Raw genomic sequence first — 20,846 nt, forward strand, 5'->3', positions numbered from 1 at the left:
AATCACTAAATGGATTGAACTGAAATGGAATCGAATGCTCTGGTAGCGAAAATGAAACGCGTATTCAGAGCGATTCTCAAATTCAGACGAAAATGAATGACCGATTTTCAGAAGTGAATGAACATTTTAGGAAATTGGCCGGGAAAACCTATAGTTACTTTTGTGGCGGTATACTGTGGATTGTCGAAATCAAATACCGCACAAAGCCAGACATCTCACATACAACATATATTCTCTGTCAAAAATCTCTGATTATCACTAACATTTAATACATTTTGTGATTATGCAAAATAATCAAGTCTATTAAAGTTTAAAACACTGGAGCAATACATAGGCATCAAGAAAAAGTTAATGTACATCTAAAGCAGCCATTTTCTTTAAAATTGCACTCAAGTCTATTACATAGCCACTATACCTTTTTTTATTAAACAAAAATATTTCAAACATGACCGAGTATACGTACATTATGAATTAACCAACCACATATCCCTATAATAGCCAATATACCTTTTTTTTTAAACAAACATATTTCAAATATGACTGAGTATACATTACAAAATACCAGCCACATATACCCTATAACAATATTACTATTTCCTATTATATTCCTGATGGATTGTATAAAAATCCCGATGTTCGACCTATCTGAAAGCGATCTTTGTGAAAGATTCATTTTAAGCGTAATGCCGTTTAAAAACTAAAGACCCACAATCCATAGCAAATCATTATTCCATAAAGGATGCATCCATCATTACAACGTACCTGTTTACCTTTTTTTAATTAAAAACAATCTCTTAATTTGGCTAATGTGCACAGAGGTATTTCATTTACAAGTCAAACTAGAGGTTGTAGGAACAACCACACGATGTTGGGCCATGGATAACCGCAAGGTTTGCCACACACATCAACTAAAAATGCATGTTTAAATCCATGTTTGACTTTTTCAACATGCCGCCAGAGGGCGCTCTAACGTTTGATGACGTCACCTCTAAATATTTTGTACCTTACTGCCTAGGCAGACACTCACATCGTTGAAAGCAAGTTCGCATCTTCTGCCAATTTCAAATAGTAAGGCACTTCCGGTTTTGACCAGAAGGAAGGGTCACGTGATTTTGCACTTAATACCAAAAATGAAGACCCTGCAATATTGTATCGATTGCCATAAAAACAAAATCAAATCTGTAGCAGTTGATTTTATATTGATTTTCAAAGATTGAATGTAGGAATCTTTGATTACGTCATTGTGACGTTATCACCAAAAAGTTCAAGAGCTATGTCAACTGTGCTATATATAGCCAAATCTTGATTCTATCTATCACTGTTGATTTTTTAGCAATTTTTGAAGGTTTAAAGGTCTATTTGCCCCCCCCCCCCCTCCCCTTCCAGTTTTTCCAAACAATTTATCAACAAATAGATTAATTATGGTCATTTTCTTCGCTGATAAGATTCATAAAAATTGGACACATATTGGGCCAATGACAGCATTATAAACATTGGAACTTCAGACAAAACATGTCACACATGCATTTATACAGCCGTAGATAGTGTGCAGCCAATGTCTTTGTACATTTGTTATACATTTGTTACACACCATTCTGCGGTTTGATACATTTCTCATTCATAAAAACGACTACACTTATAAGTTGCTCTATAGTGGCTTATTTCCGGCCCATTGAAAATTGGCCTGCACGCGCTTACACAATGGGCTTAAGATCTTATTTGACTCCCCTAAAAATATTTCCTTGCACCCCCCCCCATCCCCCCCCCCCCCCCCCCAAAGATACAAATTAGAGTCTGGCGTTGCCACTGAACATGCGAGAGGAATCTTAACCATAACTTGGGTCAAATTAAACTCTAAATGTTACATTGAGGGCATCATCGAATCAGGTCGATGGCGATAGATCTGTGATGGAGGTCTGGGGATCATGTTAGGATTGAATGGCGTCCGTACCTGTGGTTTATTTGTCCAGCTCTGGGTCTGGGAGGATGTCCGCACTGAAGAAAAAGTTGCTCTTTGGAAGACGCAGCAGCGTCTCCAATGCTGCCTGACCTCGGCCCGACGAACACCATAAAACATGAAGATAAAGTATCCTTGAAGCGTATTCAGCAGACAGAAGACTAGCTGGACGGGGAATGATATTGCTTGGACGAGATTCAGGTAGCCGATGGACCACGTTAGCCCCATCAGGGTCATGACAGTCAGGGCGTTCTGCAGACGCTGCTTGTGCAGCTTCCGTTTGGATATATCGTCCCTGTTCCTTCGGAGGTCGTTGTTGGATGTCTTGATGAATTGATGGATTACCAGCGAAAAGACGACAATGTTGAAGAGTAGGATGAGGCTGATTGGAGCTAGGAGACCAGCTATCAGTGGAATCTGCTTCAAGAAACAACTGTAACGAAAAACAAACAAAAGTCATCATATGAGCATCAACCAAACGTCAATATAACTCTCTCTATAAATTGGAGGTAATTAACTTACAAGTCTGTTCCAACGTAATCCTCCCTGGTAGCCCCAGCAGTTATTGCAACAATCAATGCAGGTATTCCTAAAAAAACAAATATAAAAAGGAGCCATCATGAAGCTATCTGAACGACTCAAAATGGTTCACAAGCTTGCTTTGTCACGACCGTAGAGCTTGCCAACTTGAAAACGAAAACCACAGATAAAATGAGAAAGTATAAGTAGTTAGGACAAATGGCGAGTCTGTCATATCCAAGGCAAGAGTTCCAGGACAGGATAAACTCAGGAGAAATTGTGGAAGAAAGAAAAGACATGCACTGCAAAAAAGTTCTCTCTGTTTACAAAGAAAAGAAGAGCCCACTATAAACAACAAGATGAATCATATCAAGTCTTGGGAATATTGGCACTGGCCCCTGGGAAATCCCCAGCATGCCTCACTATGAAGTAATCGAAAGACCGTGGTACAACATAGAGTTCTTCAGTAAGATATTTTCATTTAATAAAGGACCTATGATACACTCACCCCAAGCAACCAGCAATGCTTTCAGCATGAATTTCGGCACGTACACATTGACCACTCTAACAAACAGCAGATACATGTTGAAGCCCTCCACGCCCATCCAACAGAGCGACGTCAGCGTGAAGTAATGCAGGAAGCCGGCCAGGACGCAGCACGGCAACACATCCAACTCGGCAACGCCTCGCTCTGAATCCAGAGCCGTGGCAACCACAAAGGTGATGTACAGACACAGCAAAGAGGCGCACAGACTCAGCAGGATGCGGTTTGGACGGATCTTGCGAAGTTTCCTGGGCGAAAAAAATGGAAAACAGAGCATTTCAACTTTGTTTAAAATACTGTCCCTGTCCCTGTCAGAGGGATGCATTGCATGTGCGCACACATGTTTACTTTACATACCAAGTGTGGACATCCCTTTGTTTTGGTGTAGTTTAAGAAAACCTGGAGAAAAAATATTTTACTCGCGCTGTGAACACTCTTTCAGCCCAAATATATCATGATTACCTTGAGCTTTCTTCTTCATTTTGCAACGAATAAACCTTAAGCCTGAAATTTCTCTAAAACTGTTTTTCAGAGAGATGGAAACTGTTGGCCTATGTGGACGTGAGCAAGTGCACACGTCGTCTTCACTACCTGCAGTGTATGGACATCTTTTGTTCAGAGGTCCCCATGCACAGTGACTGCACTGCCTGTCCACTGGTTCATGCCCATATGGTGACAACTACACACAATTTTATTCGGCATGCTAACAAACCATAACTGTCTTTGCCTGAGCACCAGGCAGATGGTGGTAATGCATTAGTCCGTCTGAACTCACTGCAACTGAGTGAGGGGAATACTTTGTGTACAGAGATAATGGGCTCATCCGGCAATGGCCATAACTGCGAATGCCTGTTTGTAGGCCTACATGCCACTTGTTGGAAATTGGAAAACTTTATTGTTTGAAGGGGCACTTAGTTGCAGGGTAGCATCTGCACACGAGCACGGTGCCAACTCGGTAATCAGGAGTGGAATGAGCTTTTGCTAAAGGTCGGGGGGGGGGGGGTAGCTGTCAAGGGGGGTTTAACAGGCATATGTCACTTATTTCTGCATGATTTTCCTATTTGTTTGTGGGCCAAGGGGTTACATCATCCCCGTTCCCCCCCCCCCCCCCCCCGTAGATCCATCACTGGTAATTTGGCTTCTAATTTCTATCTTTGGATAAGTCTGTACAGCTCATTGTCCTTGAACAATAATTTGTTTCTCAGATATCATCTGGAAGCAAATTTGACCGGGGACCATTAGTCAACTAGTGGTGGATTTGTGACATAATTCATGTCTGCGCTTAATAATGATAGCAACGTGCAAATGTGTCAGGTCAAAAGATGGTCAACACTGCATCACAAAACGTCTTGGTCCTGGCTCCCTGCTGTGCATTATGATTGCCGCAGCTATTGGTAACCAGTGATGGTTGGGGTTACGTCTCGATAGTCAAAAGTACCATTGGTCCGAAGTCCCATTGGTCCGAAGTTCCATTGGTCCGACGTCCTAATGGTACTTCGGACCAATGGGACTTTGGACCAATGGTACTTCGACCAATGGGACGTTCATACCAATGGAACTTATAGAGCAAAGGGCTGTCGGACCAATGGGACGTCGGACCAATGGGACGTCGGACCAATGGGACGTCGGACCAATGGGACGTCGGACGAATGGGACGTCGGACCAATGGTACTTCAGACAATAGAGACGTCCCTGCTTCGGTTCGCACTAATTTCTAACCATCCTGCATTCGAGTGAAGTTAGTCCAGCTTTAATGGTCAAATTTGCTCTGAGACATGCACATGCTTTACTTTTACTACTACTTTTGCTTCTGCTTGTATACTGTACACAACACCCTGTTGTTCTATCTTGGTACAGTGGTCAAATGTGGCACGCAAGCTTAAATTTTGAAGCGAGCGCGGCTAACTAAATTCCTAATGGATGCCGTCCAAAGCTGACTTGAAGACATTCTGGTCTGGTGTGGAGCGCATATCTTCTGGAATTTGATTCCACTCTTGGATAAATCTTGAGTGTACAGTGAAAACTTCAGCCATCTTTATTGAAGCTATCTGGGTGTTCTATATAAGAACTGTCAATGCATACTCGTGACTGAGGTAGGTAACCATGGTAACGGCCAGTCCTAGGATAGACATCCCGCATCCAACCAGACTCAGCAACTTGAGGATGAACTCCTGAGTCTCGGTCAAAGGTGACTCTGGATAAATGTCCTAGTCAGAAAAAAAAATGTACATTAATACAAGGTTTGAATATGCAACCCTTTAGCGGAACTCTCCCAAATGAGTGGTCCTGCCCTATACATTTAACAGTGGTAACCCAATTGTCAATCTCTTTGTTCAAGGGCACTCGTCGGAAGCCATAAACTCGTCTGTGACATGTAGCCTTGGATCCCGTCCAAAGGTCACGGTGCCAGCAATATAAGTAATGCTGCAAACGCGGGAAATAGCAAACGGGAATCACTCAGAGTAGGTGGTGTTTTTAGTCATCAAATGAACCACAAAGCACCTGACTCGTTTCACTTTTGATGGAGAACAGACTGAACCCTACAGTTAAACAAAGAAATTGACAAAGTGGGATTTTTTTTTTTTTGAAAAAAATTATATTAAAGTGGAAAAATTGTTCATGAAAAAAATTCAGACTGGTTTCCACTGACACCAAGCCAACACATCTGAATTTTACTCACCATTAGAGCTGCAAAGTTGGTCAGATGATCACACTGACAAGCGATGTACTGATCAGTGACATACTCTTCACGTAAACGACACCCTTCGCTTGACCAGCTTGCATTGTCAAATTCCCAAAACACACAACTCGTGTTGTCCACATAGGAATCATTCTATAACAGAAAAAAAATGGTAAGTCCGATATTTGCTTGACTCGTGCCCACGCACCCTCGCCCCAGTTGCAAAGAGAGAGATTTGGGGGACCACTGAAAGGTACTGCCACCATATTTATGATCACGTACATAAAATTGTGTAAACTTAGAATGTGAACGTTGCAGTGTTGTAGTCCAGTCCATTCACAAGTCCAGTCACAAGTCCAGTCACAAGTCCAGTCACAAGCCCAGTCACAAGTCCAGTCACAATTCCAGTCACAAGTCCTGTCACAAGTCCAGTCACAAGTCCAGTCACAAGTCCAGTCACAAGTCGTCAAAAGCCCAGTCACAAGCCCTTTCCCAAGTCCAGTCACAAGTCCAGTCAGCAGACCAGTCAGCAGTCCAGTCACAAGTCCAGTCACAAGTTCTGTCACAAGTCCAGTCACAAGTCCAGTCACAAGTCCAGTCACAATTCCAGTCACAAGTCCTGTCACAAGTCCAGTCACAAGTCCAGTCACAAGTCCAGTCACAAGTCGTCAAAAGCCCAGTCACAAGCCCTTTCCCAAGTCCAGTCACAAGTCCAGTCAGCAGTCCAGTCAGCAGTCCAGTCACAAGTCCAGTCAAAAGTCCAGTCAGCAGTCCAGGCACAAGTCCTTTCGCAAGTCCAGTCACAAGTCCTTTCGCAAGCCCAGTCACAATCCAGTCACAAGTGCAGTCAAAAGCCCAGTCACAAGTCCAGTCACAAGTCCAGTCACAAGCCCAGTCACAAGTCCAGTCACAAGTCCAGTCACAAGTCCTTTCACAAGCCCAGTCACAAGTCCAGTCACAAGTCCTTTCGCAAGCCCAGTCACAATCCAGTCACAAGTCCAGTCAAAAGCCCAGTCACAAGTCCAGTCACAAGTCCAGTCACAAGCCCAGTCACAAGTTCAGTCACAAGTCCAGTCACAAGTCCTTTCACAAGCCCAGTCACAAGTCCAGTCACAAGTCCAGTCACAAGTAACGGGATGAACAATGACAAAAGAATGCTTTTGTAACAGTTTATTTGAATAGCTAGTGACTTGACTTGAGACTGAAGGACGTATGGTCATGGGCGTCGCCAGGATTTGTTTGTAGAGGAGAGGGGGGCAAAGCTCTCAAAGTCCTTTTCCATCTCAAGCATATTCTCAATTTATTATTTTTTTCGAGGGTGCTAAGGGATGACATTTGCCCACCCCATCCCCCATGCCACCCTGCGGACGTCCATGTTGTTAAATATGCATTTAACTAAAAGCAATATGACTTCGAACCTCGTCTTCTTCTTTGTTTTTGCCCCCCCCCCCCCCCGATAATAGGTGTCAGTAGCGGTAGAGCACATGATTCATGATTGTATTGTGAGATTGTGGGTTCGAGCCCTGCCGTTGTGCCCTTGAGTAAGGCGCTTTACCTCAACTACTCCTCTCAACCCAGGTGTTAAATGGGTACCGGTATTATTCACTGCTCGGAAGGTAACATACTTGCTGTTGAGGAGGTTTAGCAATCCCTCCACAGCAGCATTTCATGGACTCAAGTCTGGCCTCATCGCTTTGAAAGAGAGATGGGCACTCCGTTCCTGTGAACACAGGTTCGTCCTCCCTGTACCTTTAACCTTCAGTGCACAGAAATTCCAAAATAAACAGACTCACGTCAATTCTGCTGAGTAGTATCGTTACAGGCTCATTCAGGTTTGTGATTGGTTGGCTTCCCACGGTGGCCGACATGACACGCGTGTTGATGGTCCGGTTGAATCGGTCCTCTCCCTTGTTAAAGTCTGCCAGCGATGGCGACTGGAAGAGATTCTGTTTTCTGAAGACGGAGAAACTCACGCGGATGCCACCGCCGACTTCTCCTGATAACAAATGTCATCAAAAAATATTCAAAGTCATCATGCTCAATTTTGAAGGTTGCATGTTCAAATCTTGCTGCAGTCTATTCCTTAGAGAATCAGACAATTCTGATCAATTTTGTGGAGGTTTCTGGCAAAATGAGACAATTTCCGATGTATTGATATTTGTAATATTTGATATGTCTACTACACATAGGCCTGTTTAAAGGAAATAGTATAAAGATTGTGAAATAAAGAGTGTTTTTATAATAAAAAAAAAACAATTGGCATCTTTCATTTTCATGACTACAACACAGCCCAAAATTTACGGGCCCTTTTTTTTTTACATAAATTGTCAACGGAATATCAGATCGGAGTGCAACAAACAGTATCGTAGGAGAATTTTGTTCTCTTTCCTAATACAAGCAAACCCTCATTTCGACCTCTGCTCGCATTTGCCAGAACGCCTCACATATATGATACATACGTCTTGCAAGGATGTTGACTTCCGGAGGCAGCATAAGTACAGCACTAGGCATCTCACTCTCTGAAGCTCCTTGGAACAGCTCGTCTTCTCCTTCCATCACCATCAGGCTGGACTCTCCAAATAACCCCGACGACGAGGAATTAGCAGACGCAAACCCCAACCCATTCAAGAGGGTGGATTCGGTCACTCCGCGGACCTCCACGGCAATGTTAGGGTGGACTTCCCGAAACGACACATTTCCTGCCAGTGAGACCTCGCCAAGTTGTCGCTCTAATACTCTGACAATTCTGCTTGGAGCGTGCTCTCGGACTTCGGCTTCTCGCAAGACTTCATCGCTGATAAACATCATGTTGCCGACAGTGTCTACCACGGTCTCTGTTACCTAGAAAACAATGTTTTCAAGACGAAAAGGCTACCATTATAACCTGCCGAGTCTTATTGTTACTATTGGAAGCTTTAAAAACACCCCTGGCACTGATGTGGCTCACAAGCCTGAAGGAAGATACCTGTCTAGTGAACATAATGAAGAAATGATATGGTTTAGAAGTGAAGTTATATAACCCAAAAAAAGCATTCTGGCGAAAACCCACAGAACTAGGGACTGAAAAACCCAATCCACGTGTGGACCATGGCAGGAATCGAACCCGGACCATAGAGGTGGATTAAGGCAAGGAAAGGACCACTGCACAAACCTGACTTTTAACACATAACTTAATTAATTGATTAAGACAACAAATGTTGCCAGAACAAATTGAAACGAGTTCGTGGTCAAACTTGCTGACAGATCACTCTGGGCAGTAGTGTGGCCAGAACTATTTGCCCTGCTACCGGGCCATCGCAGAACGAAAAGCAGTCAGGGAGGGGGCTGCACGGACATCATCTTAGACCCCGTCCAAATTACTTGTGTCATTCCAATGGCTAGCAATGACACATGTGCATATATGGGAAGCAGCTGAAGCCATGGGTAGCCAAGACCCTTTTCAAAGTGAATGATGGACTGTCACCAATAACCAGGCAATTTTTGTGTGTGTGTTGTTGTTGTTTTTGTTTTGTTTCTTGCAAACAAGAGTCAAGTTTGTAAAGCGGTCCTTCCCACCTTGCCAAGTCTTCCACCTCTATGGCCCGGTCTCAAATCCCTCCTTGGCCCACATGTGAGTTAGGTTTTCAGTCTCAAACTGACTCAATGTTGTTGTTTTTAAAATTATTTTTCCAGGGTTCCTCCCACCGTTGAAACTGCGCAGTTTTTTTTAATTGTCTTCTTCCAAATGCATCTTATGGCTTCAAGGGTAAACAGTGCAGTGCCCATGCACTTTTTAAATTAAATCCTTGGTTTATTACCAGGAATAATTAAAACCAAGGATTTGCCCACAAAACAACTACTATTGTCCACTACAATGCGTATGCGGTTTGGAAAAAGTTGCTTGTTAAATTACCGTGTTGCATGTTTTTTTTTTTTTTATTTCATCTGGCACGCTTATTGGCAATGTGCAATTCGCATCAAATTTTGAAGATTTATGTATGTGAATCTGGTCAAGTAACCACACATAATGGTGACAAAACAAGATTTTCTGAGCCGCAAACATGTCATATGTGTATCATTTCTAATACAGGGTGAGTCAAAAGTAACGAAACCCAAATGTTGGGACCATTGTTTTAGAGAAGTTCTGCATGTAGCACTTTTAAAATCAAGGATATGAAAGCCCAATTCATGAGCTTTCTTTTAGTACAAGAATCACTCAAATCACGTATGTACTTTTCAAGTTACGGAATTTTAAACACAATCACCAGTTTAAGGTTCTGTCCACGGATCACAAAAAAGTTCAGTGTTCTTTCAGCAAAACGAAATCACATAGGGATGTGTGTGAATTGTTTTCCTTTTGCTCAAAGAACGCACACCTTTTTTTTGGTGACACCTGGACAGAACCTTAAAACGGTGGTTGTGTTTAAAATTATGTAACTTAAAAAGTGCATGAGTGATTTGAGTGATTCTTAAACTAAAAGAAAGCTTATGAGTTGGTCTTTTATATCCTAGATTTTGAAAGTGCTACATGCAGAACTTCAATAAAACAATAGTCCCAACATCTGGGTTTCGTTTTTCTTTAATCAGGCATTTTCGCTGGGGTGACATAGCCCCAACCGAACCCCACTCCCCAGCAGTGCATCGCCTAATAAGACACAAACAACCAAGACATTTTGTACCTGTGAACTAGATGAGTTTAAGTTAGCAATTTTCGTCATAATGTCGGCGGTTGATGCGACCCCTGCATCAGTGAGCATCTCGGCATCTTCAGTCAGGGCCATGACTTGCAACGCCACCACCATCACATTCTCATCGTTAACTTCCACCTATGCAATGAAGTTGAGGGATATATTTCAAAAATTAGGATATTTTCTCTAAAAATCCATTATTTTTGTCCGAATCTGCAAAATATTGGGTGTGTGAAGGTTGATTGATGCTCCTCTTACCTCTAAAGGAATTTCTGCATCGTTTGGAAAAAAATCATTTTTTTGGGGGCCAAATTTCACCAAAAAAGTAAGGCTAACCCCTTGCATTTTTTTCAAATTTTGGCCAAAAAATCAAATTGCTTCAAACTTGCTGGAAAGATGCCTAAAGGATCCTAGAACACATTTCAATTCGATTTCTGGACAGATGTACTTTTCAAAATAGCACACTGTACAATTTATGTGGTTGAAACACAGCTGTCTGCAGGGGCGTCAATCGCTTCTCAAAAGTGGGGGGACATACCTTGATCAGAACTAATGCGAGCGCAAAGCGCAATCGAAGCCCTTAGGATTCAGATTCTAGATGCTCTGTGGTGTAAACTAAGGCAATTTCTGAACACTTTAACCTATATTTTCTTTAACCAATATTTTCTTAGCAAAAAATAATAATTTAAACATCGTTTTCGAGGGTGGAGTCATTGAATCAGCTATTCTCAGCTATAGGCGTGGGGTTCGGGGCCCTTAGGGGCCCCGAAAAAAAAATCAGATTCTAGATGCTCTGTGGTGTAATCTAAGGCAATTTCTGACCACCTTTACCAATATTTACGTAGCAAAAAATACATTGTAGTACATAATAGCTAGGGCCCTGTAAATGAGACGCGAGTTCAAAAATCTGGGGGGGGGGGCATTTGATTTTGTGTTCCCATCCTTCAAAAAGTGGGGGGGGGCCATGTCCCCCTGTTCTCCCCCCCCCCCCCCCCCCCCCCCCCTAGGATTGACGCCCATGGCTGTCTGGCATATCAAAATATCAGGGAAAATTTTCGGTACCCCCCCCCCCCCCACCATGAAAATGTTTTCACTACGCTACTGGCCGATGGCCTCACCCTGTTCAAGAGAGCCAGCTTTTCATCAACTGTCAGGTTTCGGCCGCATTGCAACTCAACCAGCCAATGTGCCGGAGAGAAGCCATCTCCAACACAAACAGCATAGGCTATGGGCTGACCACCTTGGATTGAGTGAAGAATGGAGTGTACATATTAATTTGCTGTAATTGGAAGTTGCAATGGGCAAACATAGATGATTAGTAAAAGATTAGGAAAAGTTCACGAGTTTAACTGTTCGTGAGAGCATGTTCCCAAAAAGCATATACTGATATGGAATGTGAGTAAATGTGCAGATTCAAGTTGTTTTTCTTTATATATAATGAAATTGCTGGTCAAAAAAAAAATGTTGGTTTTTGTTTTTGAAAATAATGGCTATAATAGTGGGTATTTGTAAAGCGCACGTATCCACCAGGACTGGTGCTCAAGGCACTACATTATTATTATTGCCCCTGCTCATTAGGTCCATGAAACATTCCCAACACCATCTCAGCTCCTTGGGGAGTGTACAGCTCCATGCGACCGTTTCGGCGCAAGGAAGCTTTTAACCATCTCTGTCCTCACAGGTACCCATTTACTCCTGGGTGGACAGAAGCAATTTGTGACAAAGTGCCTTGCCCAAGGGCACACGCATAATGACTCCAGGCTGGACCCGAACCCACAATCTGCAGCTTTACCCGCAGACTACGAATCCAATGCCCTTAACCACGCTGCCACATCACTGCATATATGTAAAATAGCTATACAATGTGAATATTAATTGTAGTATTCAAAGGTCAGGAACTTACTATTGATGGTATAATCAGGGCACACACGATCCGAGTTGGATACTGTGTCCTCACCGAGAGGAACAGCTGGGAGAGTAATGGTGCCATAGATGGTTGGCCACCTAGTCTCAACACAGCTACCTGCAAATGATATTATGATGAAAATTAACTGTCAGAAGTTGATGTGATATTTTATCGCCAAAAAAGTAATTGTAAACTCCACAACAGTTGCTGGTTTCGTATTCGTATGGTGCAAAGTACGCAAGATTCATTCCATGCTGAAATACAGAATGCCCCCCCCCCAAAAAAAGATGAACCCTAAAAGTGTCCTCTTCTTCATGGCTTTTTAAATACATCGCAATCATCGATACATATTTGAAGAGTATACTTCATTACATTACTTCAGGACATGTTGTTAATGATTGATGTAAGTTTTATATATTTATATTTACTTGACCTGTAATTTACTAAGTGTTTTTAATGAGCTGTCCAACCATATGTAATTGCCTTTTTTAAGGATAAATAAAGTATTTTGAATAGAATTGAATTGAATTGGCTTTTCACATAGGAACAATCTTCCCAATCGGGTAAATATTCAATTATTCATTGAGTTATGGGCAATGAAAAAAGTACCCAATTTTTCATTTCATCCACAGTCTTAATTGTCATTTATTAGGAATGTAATGGATTTGCAGTGACGTAGATTTGCTTTTTTTACATTTTAATCTTTCTTTCATGTTTTGGTTCTTTTTATCCTTCTTTTCTGCAACAATGGTAATTTTTCTCTTTTGGAAGAAATAGTAATCCTGAAAAGGACTGTTTGGTGAACTTCTTAGATGTTTACTGTGCTGCTCTGCTTCTGCCCTGGACTCGGAATCTCCAGTTTCGGCCCATGGGCAGTCAAATATCAGTCGCCGTGGACGAAATGGAAAAAACGGCACTTGATTTCAATTGGTCATAACTCAATACAATATCTAGATGATTGAAAAAGTTTTTTCCATTGTTGAAGAGCTAATGAACTATACTCTCTAAATATGTCTCTATATTTGCGATTTAGATTTGTTTTTAAAACTGTGAAAGAGAGTCTTCAAATATCACCTATTTGCCGCCTCCTGATCAAAAACCTGCATAGGCCACTGGTATATGCTGGAGTTATAGAATGAAATCCTAAAACGGCAAAACGAATATTTCATTTTCGTCTCACCAATGTACTAGTCTATGGAATATCCCCTTGCACAAGAAGGGTCTATGGTATGCGAGCAGATTCAGTGATTAAGTATGCGTCTTGACCTCAACATTCTGACCGTCAGCAGGCGCCTTCTATCGGGTCTTTGGTAACCCATTAGTGTTATACAAAAACATGGCAGCCAAATAATTGACCAATCAACAGCGTAGTCCTCATTTCTGATTGAAACGACGTCACAACTTTTAAAGTCGACTGCGATTGGCTGGCGAGCCGGCTCGCATAAAATTTGCATTGCTCAAATATATCGGACTTTAATTACGGAGACAGCTCCTTTGGACAATGGGTAATACTCAGACTACCGATGTAAAATTTCACAAGAACAATTTTTGATCGTACAATGTAAGAAAATCAATTATATGTGATATAAATTTATTACAAGAAAAAAAATCGCATCAGATACCATCCTGTGATTTCAGTGTTCCACGGTTTCTTACCGCTGCTCTCAAGTATGATAGAAGATGGATCCATGTAGCCATCTGAGGCGGTTGCTATGCCAACCAGGGCATCCTGGACAATGCTCAATAACTCGGAGTCATCACTGTTTGTCCCTCCGGCAATGGTTAGGATTTCGGTCGTTGCCACTACACTTCCACTGTTCAGCTCTTTGACAGCAATGTTTGCTTGAACCCCCTCAGATTGTAAACCCTCCGAGAGCTTTGGAAAGAGGAAACCAATCTGTTTAGTTTTTACATGCTGGAAAAAACTGTTTTCCTTTTTTTTTGTCTAGAATGCTTGGTAAATTGTCTTTAAGGAGAGGATTTACGAGTACATTAAAGAAATAAGCTAGCCAAAAAGTCGAATTACACGTCCTCAAGGGGTTAAATTAAACTGAATTAACTTCAACAGAACGTACATTTTTTTTATTATAGGCCTAAAGACATTTACACTGTGAGATAAAGATGGCATTTTTTCATGCTGAAAAAAGTGTAAATGAAGTTATGCATCCAATAGTCGTGAGGTGCGTCTATGGGGATTTGGGTTGGCACTATTTTTATGTATTTAAAAAAAAACAATTGTTTTAAGTTTTCTGGGTACAGTTCACGGACATTAAAGAATTCATTTTGTGTTCCTTATGCAAAATATGGTTTGGGGTGGCTTTCTTTTATGCTGTCTGCAAATGAAACGGTAGATTTGTATTTCTTGCATAGTGGAACAATGTTATGATACTTACAAAGGTTATTATTTCAGCCGATATTTGTTTAAAGATTGGCGAGCTTTTATTTCTCAACTCATCGACAAATGTCAATGTTGGAAACCTGGCCTCAGTGGTAAAGGCAAACACACCTACATTTCAAGATCAATCAGAAAATCTAATACAAGAATTACGGAAAACAAATAAGCAAACAGTCAAAGTCATTACTAGCCCTACACCAATCTTGCTTAAACTCAGGCACATTTATAGGATCATTTACTTTTCTTACATTTACAATTATAACACCACTCAAACTTCAAAGAAGAAGGTTCAAAACTTAATTATTAAACTTGTTAAACTTTCAGTTCAGTGGATATTACACTTTTTGAGAACACTTGGAAAATGCACACATTTCTATAGTGCCGTATCGTAAGTAAGACGCCTCATAGGTCCGACACCTCATGAGGCGTTGGACTCATGTGGCATAAATTACGCCTCATAGGTCCAACGTCTTATGAGTCAGACAATGGACAAACGCTGTTTCGGACTTGTGAGGCGTCGGAGCTATGAGGCGTCGGACTTATGCGGCGTCGGACCTATGAGGCGGAATAAATCAATTTTATGCCTCATAATTCCGACGTCTCATAAGTCTGACGCCTCAAAAGTCCGAAATTTTGGACTTTTGAGGCGTCGGACCTATGAGGCGTCAAACTTATGAGCAGACCCCCTTTCTAATGACAGTGCGCTTTCTCTATGGCTCTAGGGGAACTATCACGGGGAAATGATTATTATTTTTCTATTCTCGAAAATGATATCATACTCGGCGAAACAATTTCACTGGATCTTGATCGTATTACTTACAATCAAGCAGTATGATTTCCATATATTTGGGCAGCTTCATTTTTGACTATTTGCAAATGAACCTAGAGAACTTTAAGTGCAACGGCATGACAAAAAATATTGACGCTTGATAAACTTCGCAAGTTTACATAATATGCTAATTTTATGCAAATTGTTACCATCAATCAGCAGCAAGGAAGCATTTGTCTGTAGTGTAACTCCCTGCAAGCCACTCCCCTCACACCAGTAGTACCCTCGGTCAGTCGAAGTGACTCCAGCGATCGTAAGAAATGATACGTCTCGTGTACCGGGCAGCATCGCTCCGTTTTTGTACCAAGCAAACCTGTTGGCATTCTCAAACTGACACTCTAACGTGACTGTGTAGTACAGCGATGCTGTGATGAGGCTAGGCTCAGGGTGCTTCAGGACAGAGATTGGACCTGTTCCAGAACACAAAAGCAACAAAAGAACAATTGGAAATATAATTTGAGTCTTTGGATGGCTGAGAATACAATGTTGAAAAAAGTTTGCCAAAACAGCACGTGAAGTGATTTTTTAAATAGAAAATGGTTAAACAGCCAATTTTACGAAATGTAACACCACATTTTCATGCCAGAGTGGTGCAATAAAACATTTTGCGTAGCATTTCAATTACGATTTGTTACACGAAAGTTTCACAGTGTCTATTAGGCAATAATAATTATAATAGCATTTAACTTACAGTCATTTTAGGGGGCGTAAATTATATCTTGAATAATTGACTATTTTGCATACTTCTCATGATCTTTTTAAGACCTGTTATAGCCAAACTTATGGTCAAAGAAGCCCAACCCCAACATTTAGATCTCAGAAGTTGCTGTTTAGATTGTTGTAAAGGTCCGCCAGTTCATACTACCACATCGGTGCACTATGCAGCAAGAGACAAGTGTGTGCACCGAGCTCTTATAGCTCTACGGTATAAATTGCATTTTTGCAAGCATCCTAAAGGTAAATTTCTTTTGTTCTTCCATGTAGACTGGTTTTTGACTTGAATATTTCCCAAATTGTAAATCCTTCTTCTGAATGATATTGGAATTTCTAGTCGGTGTAATTCTTTGTACCTTCCAAAACATCTCCATCCTCCCTTGATCCTACGGTTCAGATACCCTGCCCTAGAATCACACTCATGCACAAGATGTTTGTGTTGAAACACTTCCCCCCCCCCCCAAAAAAAAAAAGTAGGATAGCAAATGTACTTTACATCCCTAACTAAGCACATACCTTGAGGTACCACTCTGATGCCACAGTTGACTCCTGTGAAATCCTCTGTACACACACACTCATAGCTGCCACTTCCTACAGATGAGGTGCACTGGCCTTGATTCAAGCAAGGTCCGCTCTCACACAGATCAAATGCTGCAAAAGAGAATAATATAATATGCAAAGTCCATTACATGGGCAAGTGTGGTCTAGCGGTTGAGCACAGGATTCATGATCGCGAGTTTATGGATTCGAACCCCGCCGTGGCCATGCGTGTTGTGCCCTTGAGTAAGGCGTTTTACCTCAATTACTCCTCTCAACCCAGGTGTTGAATGGGTACCGGCATTATTCAATGCTTGGAAGGTAACAGACTCGCTGTGGAGGAGGTGTGGCGATCCCCCCGCAGCAGCATATGAGTCTAAGCCAATCGCTATAAGAAAGAGAGATGGGCACTCCGTTCCCTGTTAACACAGGTTGGACATCTTTAACTTTTTTTTTTTACAATTACGCTGCTTTAGAAAGTTATACTTGAAAGTAATATATCCTCATGGGCTTTTGCTGATCCTAGAGAGCCAGCATACTATCCGCTTTGTATCTATCTCACTGACTGACAGATTGACTCACAGACTGACTGACTCTCACTTGTAACTTAGACTGGTTGTATACTGGTGAAGATTGCCGGGCAGTGCCATTGTATAGGATCGCCCAGTAACCCAATGACTGGGCAGGTCCACTGCGTATACACTAGATGCATGAAAAGATTTGAATAGCCATCAATTGAAACAAATTTTGTGGATTTTGGGACTGTTTTTACTGGGCTTGACTATCCGGTTCGTTAGTAAAAAAAACGTCATACGTGCGCGCACCACTGATAACTAGCGCCCATTGGATAAACAGTCAAGTTACGTTAACTTCCGGTTCCAATGGTTCCAATGCTACTTAATGGCAAGTGGGAGTGGTTTAAAACGAATTGATATCACACTAACAAACTGGATAATCTTTCTTTTGGGAGGGGGATATGATGTTCTCATCTGATTGTCAAGCATTTGAAACAAAATGGATGGAAAATCCCTGTTGGAGATTCGCTAACACCCTATGGGCTCCATGCACAAGTAGGGGGGGGGACTACTCCTTCAATGGTCAGAAAAGGAAAGTTGGGGAGACCTAGACTGGTTCCAGTTTCACTGCGTATTTTGAATGATCCAAAGTTCTTGGGGGCGGGGAGTAGTCTGGGAAACCATCGCAAGTTAAATTTTAACATATTCACGCGACGCCGATGCCTGACATTCACGCGAAGATGCTGTGGCTAATAGCTTTGGGAAATTCAGGAAGACTTCGTGCGGAGTACTGTGCCCACACGCCTTGTGTCCCGTCGACGGGGTTCTCAAAAGTGGTAAAAAATGTCCTTTTGTTGGTGCGTGGAGTGCACAGGATCTCCAATCTAACATCTTGCTCTTAAGATGGTCTGCAAAAAGGAAAACAACTTACGAGTGCAGACTGTCCCATCGCCACGGTAACCTTGCATCTCTGAGCACATGCAACGGTAGGCACCAGGCTCATTGGTGCATGTAGCGTTGCTATGGCAATCGTACAACGCCTCATCCTGGCACTCATCAATATCCATGCAGAAGAACAAACTGGATCCCAGCTGTCCGGTGAGTGTGTATCCATCTTGACAATGGCATCTGAACGAGCCCTGAATGTTGGTACAAGAAGCCAATGACGGGCACACTGGCTCAGAACTCTGGCACTCATCTACATCTGCAAAACCAAACAAAAAATAATATGAAGAATCAACATTCTAACAGCATCATCATCATCATTGTCAGTTTTGAGTCCGTTGTCCATTCTGTTCTGGGTTGGTCTGCGTTCTCCCTATGGCTCCTCTCAACTTGGCCCTGTCCGTTGCATCCCTCGCATTGACTTCAAGCAGTCGCATGTCATCTGTCACAGAGCTCTGCCACGTCTTGCGTGGTCGGCCAACGGGTGTGGGCCAAACCGCGCCACCTCTTGACCAAGCTGGCATCATCCTTTCTCACCATGTGACCATATGTATACCCCCTCAGCATATGCCTCCTCAACACGATACTGATCTGCTCACTCCAACTCTCCTCCTCAACTCCTCTCTTAACAGCGTTGCTAATAAAATGTTAACATTGTATAGAGGTACAATATATATTTATATAGGCCTATATACCTGTACACCGAGTCCCATTCCATCCATAGCCTTCAGTGCAGATACAAGTATAGCTCCCCATCGTATTCTGACAAGGCGACGTGGATGGACAGACCGAGCTCTCCTGTTCACACTCGTCCATATCTTCAAAATAATTGAAACAAAATGACAATCAATGAAGCGTATCAATGTTTTCATCAAATTTGCATAAATTCAGGATTTTCTTTGGCATCCATCAAACATTTACCTGAAGACCCCCTGCATATTTTGTAACGAGCCCACGGCAAAAGTTTAATAGGATCATTTACTTTTCAGTATTTTGTTTGGTTGCAATAATACACCACGCATAATCCAAAGAAATGTGTTCAAAACTTAACTTGTTTCAGCTTAGGGGTTATGACTGTATTGTACAAAAAAATGAGAAAACAAACACAATCTTTTGATCACCAAACCTAATAATGACTCTTTATTAAAAAATATATTTGTCAATTGTCCGAACATTGGAAATCACCAGCATTTCTTGATTTCTTCTAAATGACAGCAAGCCAGATGCAGTAAGTTCACAGGGTGTTTTGTACAGGTACACCCTTTAATCTAAGTACATGTATCATTAAAAAAAAAAATCAAATTAAGTTTTGCCCTTCACCGACGTATAAAAACCTAATTTGAATTACATCACCCCGACGCCGAATTCCATCTTATTAATGTTAATTTTTAAGGTTTCTATTGGGATAAATGCAAACAATCCTTTAATCCTTCACTCTCTCTCATAACAGCTCAGGGGATACGTGAACATACCCGTGCCCATTCCCCCTCCCCCATAATGCAAATGGTTTTGGGCACACTGTAATAAAATTGAGAACAACTGTCTTCAGGATGTTAAGTTTAAATTTTTTTTACCGTCACAAGATGTTCCATTCCAGAGATATCCAGCAGGGCACACACAGCTATAACCACCAGGCTGATTGACACAGGTTGCGGTATCTGAACATGGAGTTTCTAAACACTCATCCACATCTAAACAAATCAATAAACAAAACAAAGTCCTTGATCAGAATTAGCTTGGCCAGTAATTAATGGTCAAAATGTGTCTAAAACTGACTGCTTGACTTGAACAGCGCCTCCGATATTTAAATGGTGCCCATTCCCCCTCCCCCTGAAAATTTGGTAGTCCTTTTTTATGACGGTAGTCCCTTTTCCAACGTCACTCGATTGTCATCTTTTATTGGGCCACCATGAAAATGAAGTGCTGCCTATTGTCAGCAATAGCCACCGCTATAAGGGCATCTCATAGGAAGATTGTGTTAAGTCCTCCCCCGCCCGCCAAGCCCCCAACTTTTGGATTTTACGGAGAGTGAGTGACCGCGGTAAAAAAAAAAAGCTGAGTGACATTAGGCACTATAGACGTTTAAGAGTGAAATCCCTCTCATTTTAGATTGAAATAGTTTGAAAAAAAAAGAAGAACCACTTCAGTCAAAGCTCCAGTGAAAACTCGATCACTACAGTGAAAGGAATTTCATTCTAAAACTTGTGGTCCCTAGTTTCCGACTGTGGGAGTAAATTATTCACTCGAATGGAGAGAAGTTTCACTTTTTGGAATTTAGAGATACCTTTGAGCTTTTATACTTCAAAATGAACTCAACTCTCCATAGACTTTGTACACAACCAAAGAAGTGTCGTCTGAATACAACATTCTTTCAAAAGTAACAACATTTATAGAATTACCATAACAGAAACATATTCCATTTTTCGACACTACAAATCACAGGTCTAACTTATATGAATCGAAGGAAATTGTGATTTTGTGCTTTTACCAGAGGAACAGCGACTATCTGTGTACCCTGGTGCACATGTGCAAGTGTAGCTATCGACGCCATCAGAACACGTTCCTCCATTCAGACAAGGGTCGGGTTCACAATCATCGATATCTGAATGCATTTAATAACAAACAAAAGTTATAGGCC

The 20,846-nt window shown here is 41.7% G+C and overlaps 1 protein-coding gene across 1 annotated transcript; it reads right to left on the bottom strand.

The window, feature by feature from the left end:
- Positions 1 to 1,798: 1,798 nt before the first annotated feature.
- On the bottom strand, positions 1,799 to 20,820 carry LOC119726315 (adhesion G-protein coupled receptor G4-like). Its single transcript, XM_038197971.1, has 18 exons — positions 20,697 to 20,820; positions 19,783 to 19,899; positions 18,904 to 19,026; positions 18,195 to 18,467; positions 16,728 to 16,862; positions 15,647 to 15,907; positions 14,667 to 14,779; positions 13,930 to 14,149; positions 12,271 to 12,390; positions 11,486 to 11,607; positions 10,359 to 10,505; positions 8,160 to 8,541; positions 7,494 to 7,696; positions 5,701 to 5,853; positions 5,103 to 5,227; positions 2,985 to 3,268; positions 2,480 to 2,546; positions 1,799 to 2,390 (listed from the first exon to the last, which is right to left on the bottom strand). The coding sequence occupies exons 1-18, from the start codon at positions 20,818 to 20,820 to the stop codon at positions 1,862 to 1,864; spliced, it is 3,498 nt and encodes a 1,165-aa protein (XP_038053899.1). The 3' UTR covers positions 1,799 to 1,861.
- Positions 20,821 to 20,846: the final 26 nt, after the last annotated feature.

The sequence above is a fragment of the Patiria miniata genome, unplaced genomic scaffold (assembly GCF_015706575.1).
Source record: "Patiria miniata isolate m_02_andy unplaced genomic scaffold, ASM1570657v1 HiC_scaffold_2, whole genome shotgun sequence".
Taxonomy (NCBI): Eukaryota; Metazoa; Echinodermata; class Asteroidea; order Valvatida; family Asterinidae; genus Patiria; species Patiria miniata.

Excerpts from the sequence above, each read along its gene's own strand:
- LOC119726315 (XM_038197971.1), bottom strand. The coding sequence starts at position 20,820 with ATGCATTCAGATATCGATGATTGTGAACCCGACCCTTGTCTGAATGGA. Across the intron at positions 19,027-19,782 it reads GAATGGAACATCTTGTGACG|ATATGGACGAGTGTGAACAG; the intron begins GTAAAAAAAATT and ends ATTATTTTGAAG. Across the intron at positions 2,547-2,984 it reads AGCATTGCTGGTTGCTTGGG|GAATACCTGCATTGATTGTT; the intron begins GTGAGTGTATCA and ends TTGTTTTTTTAG.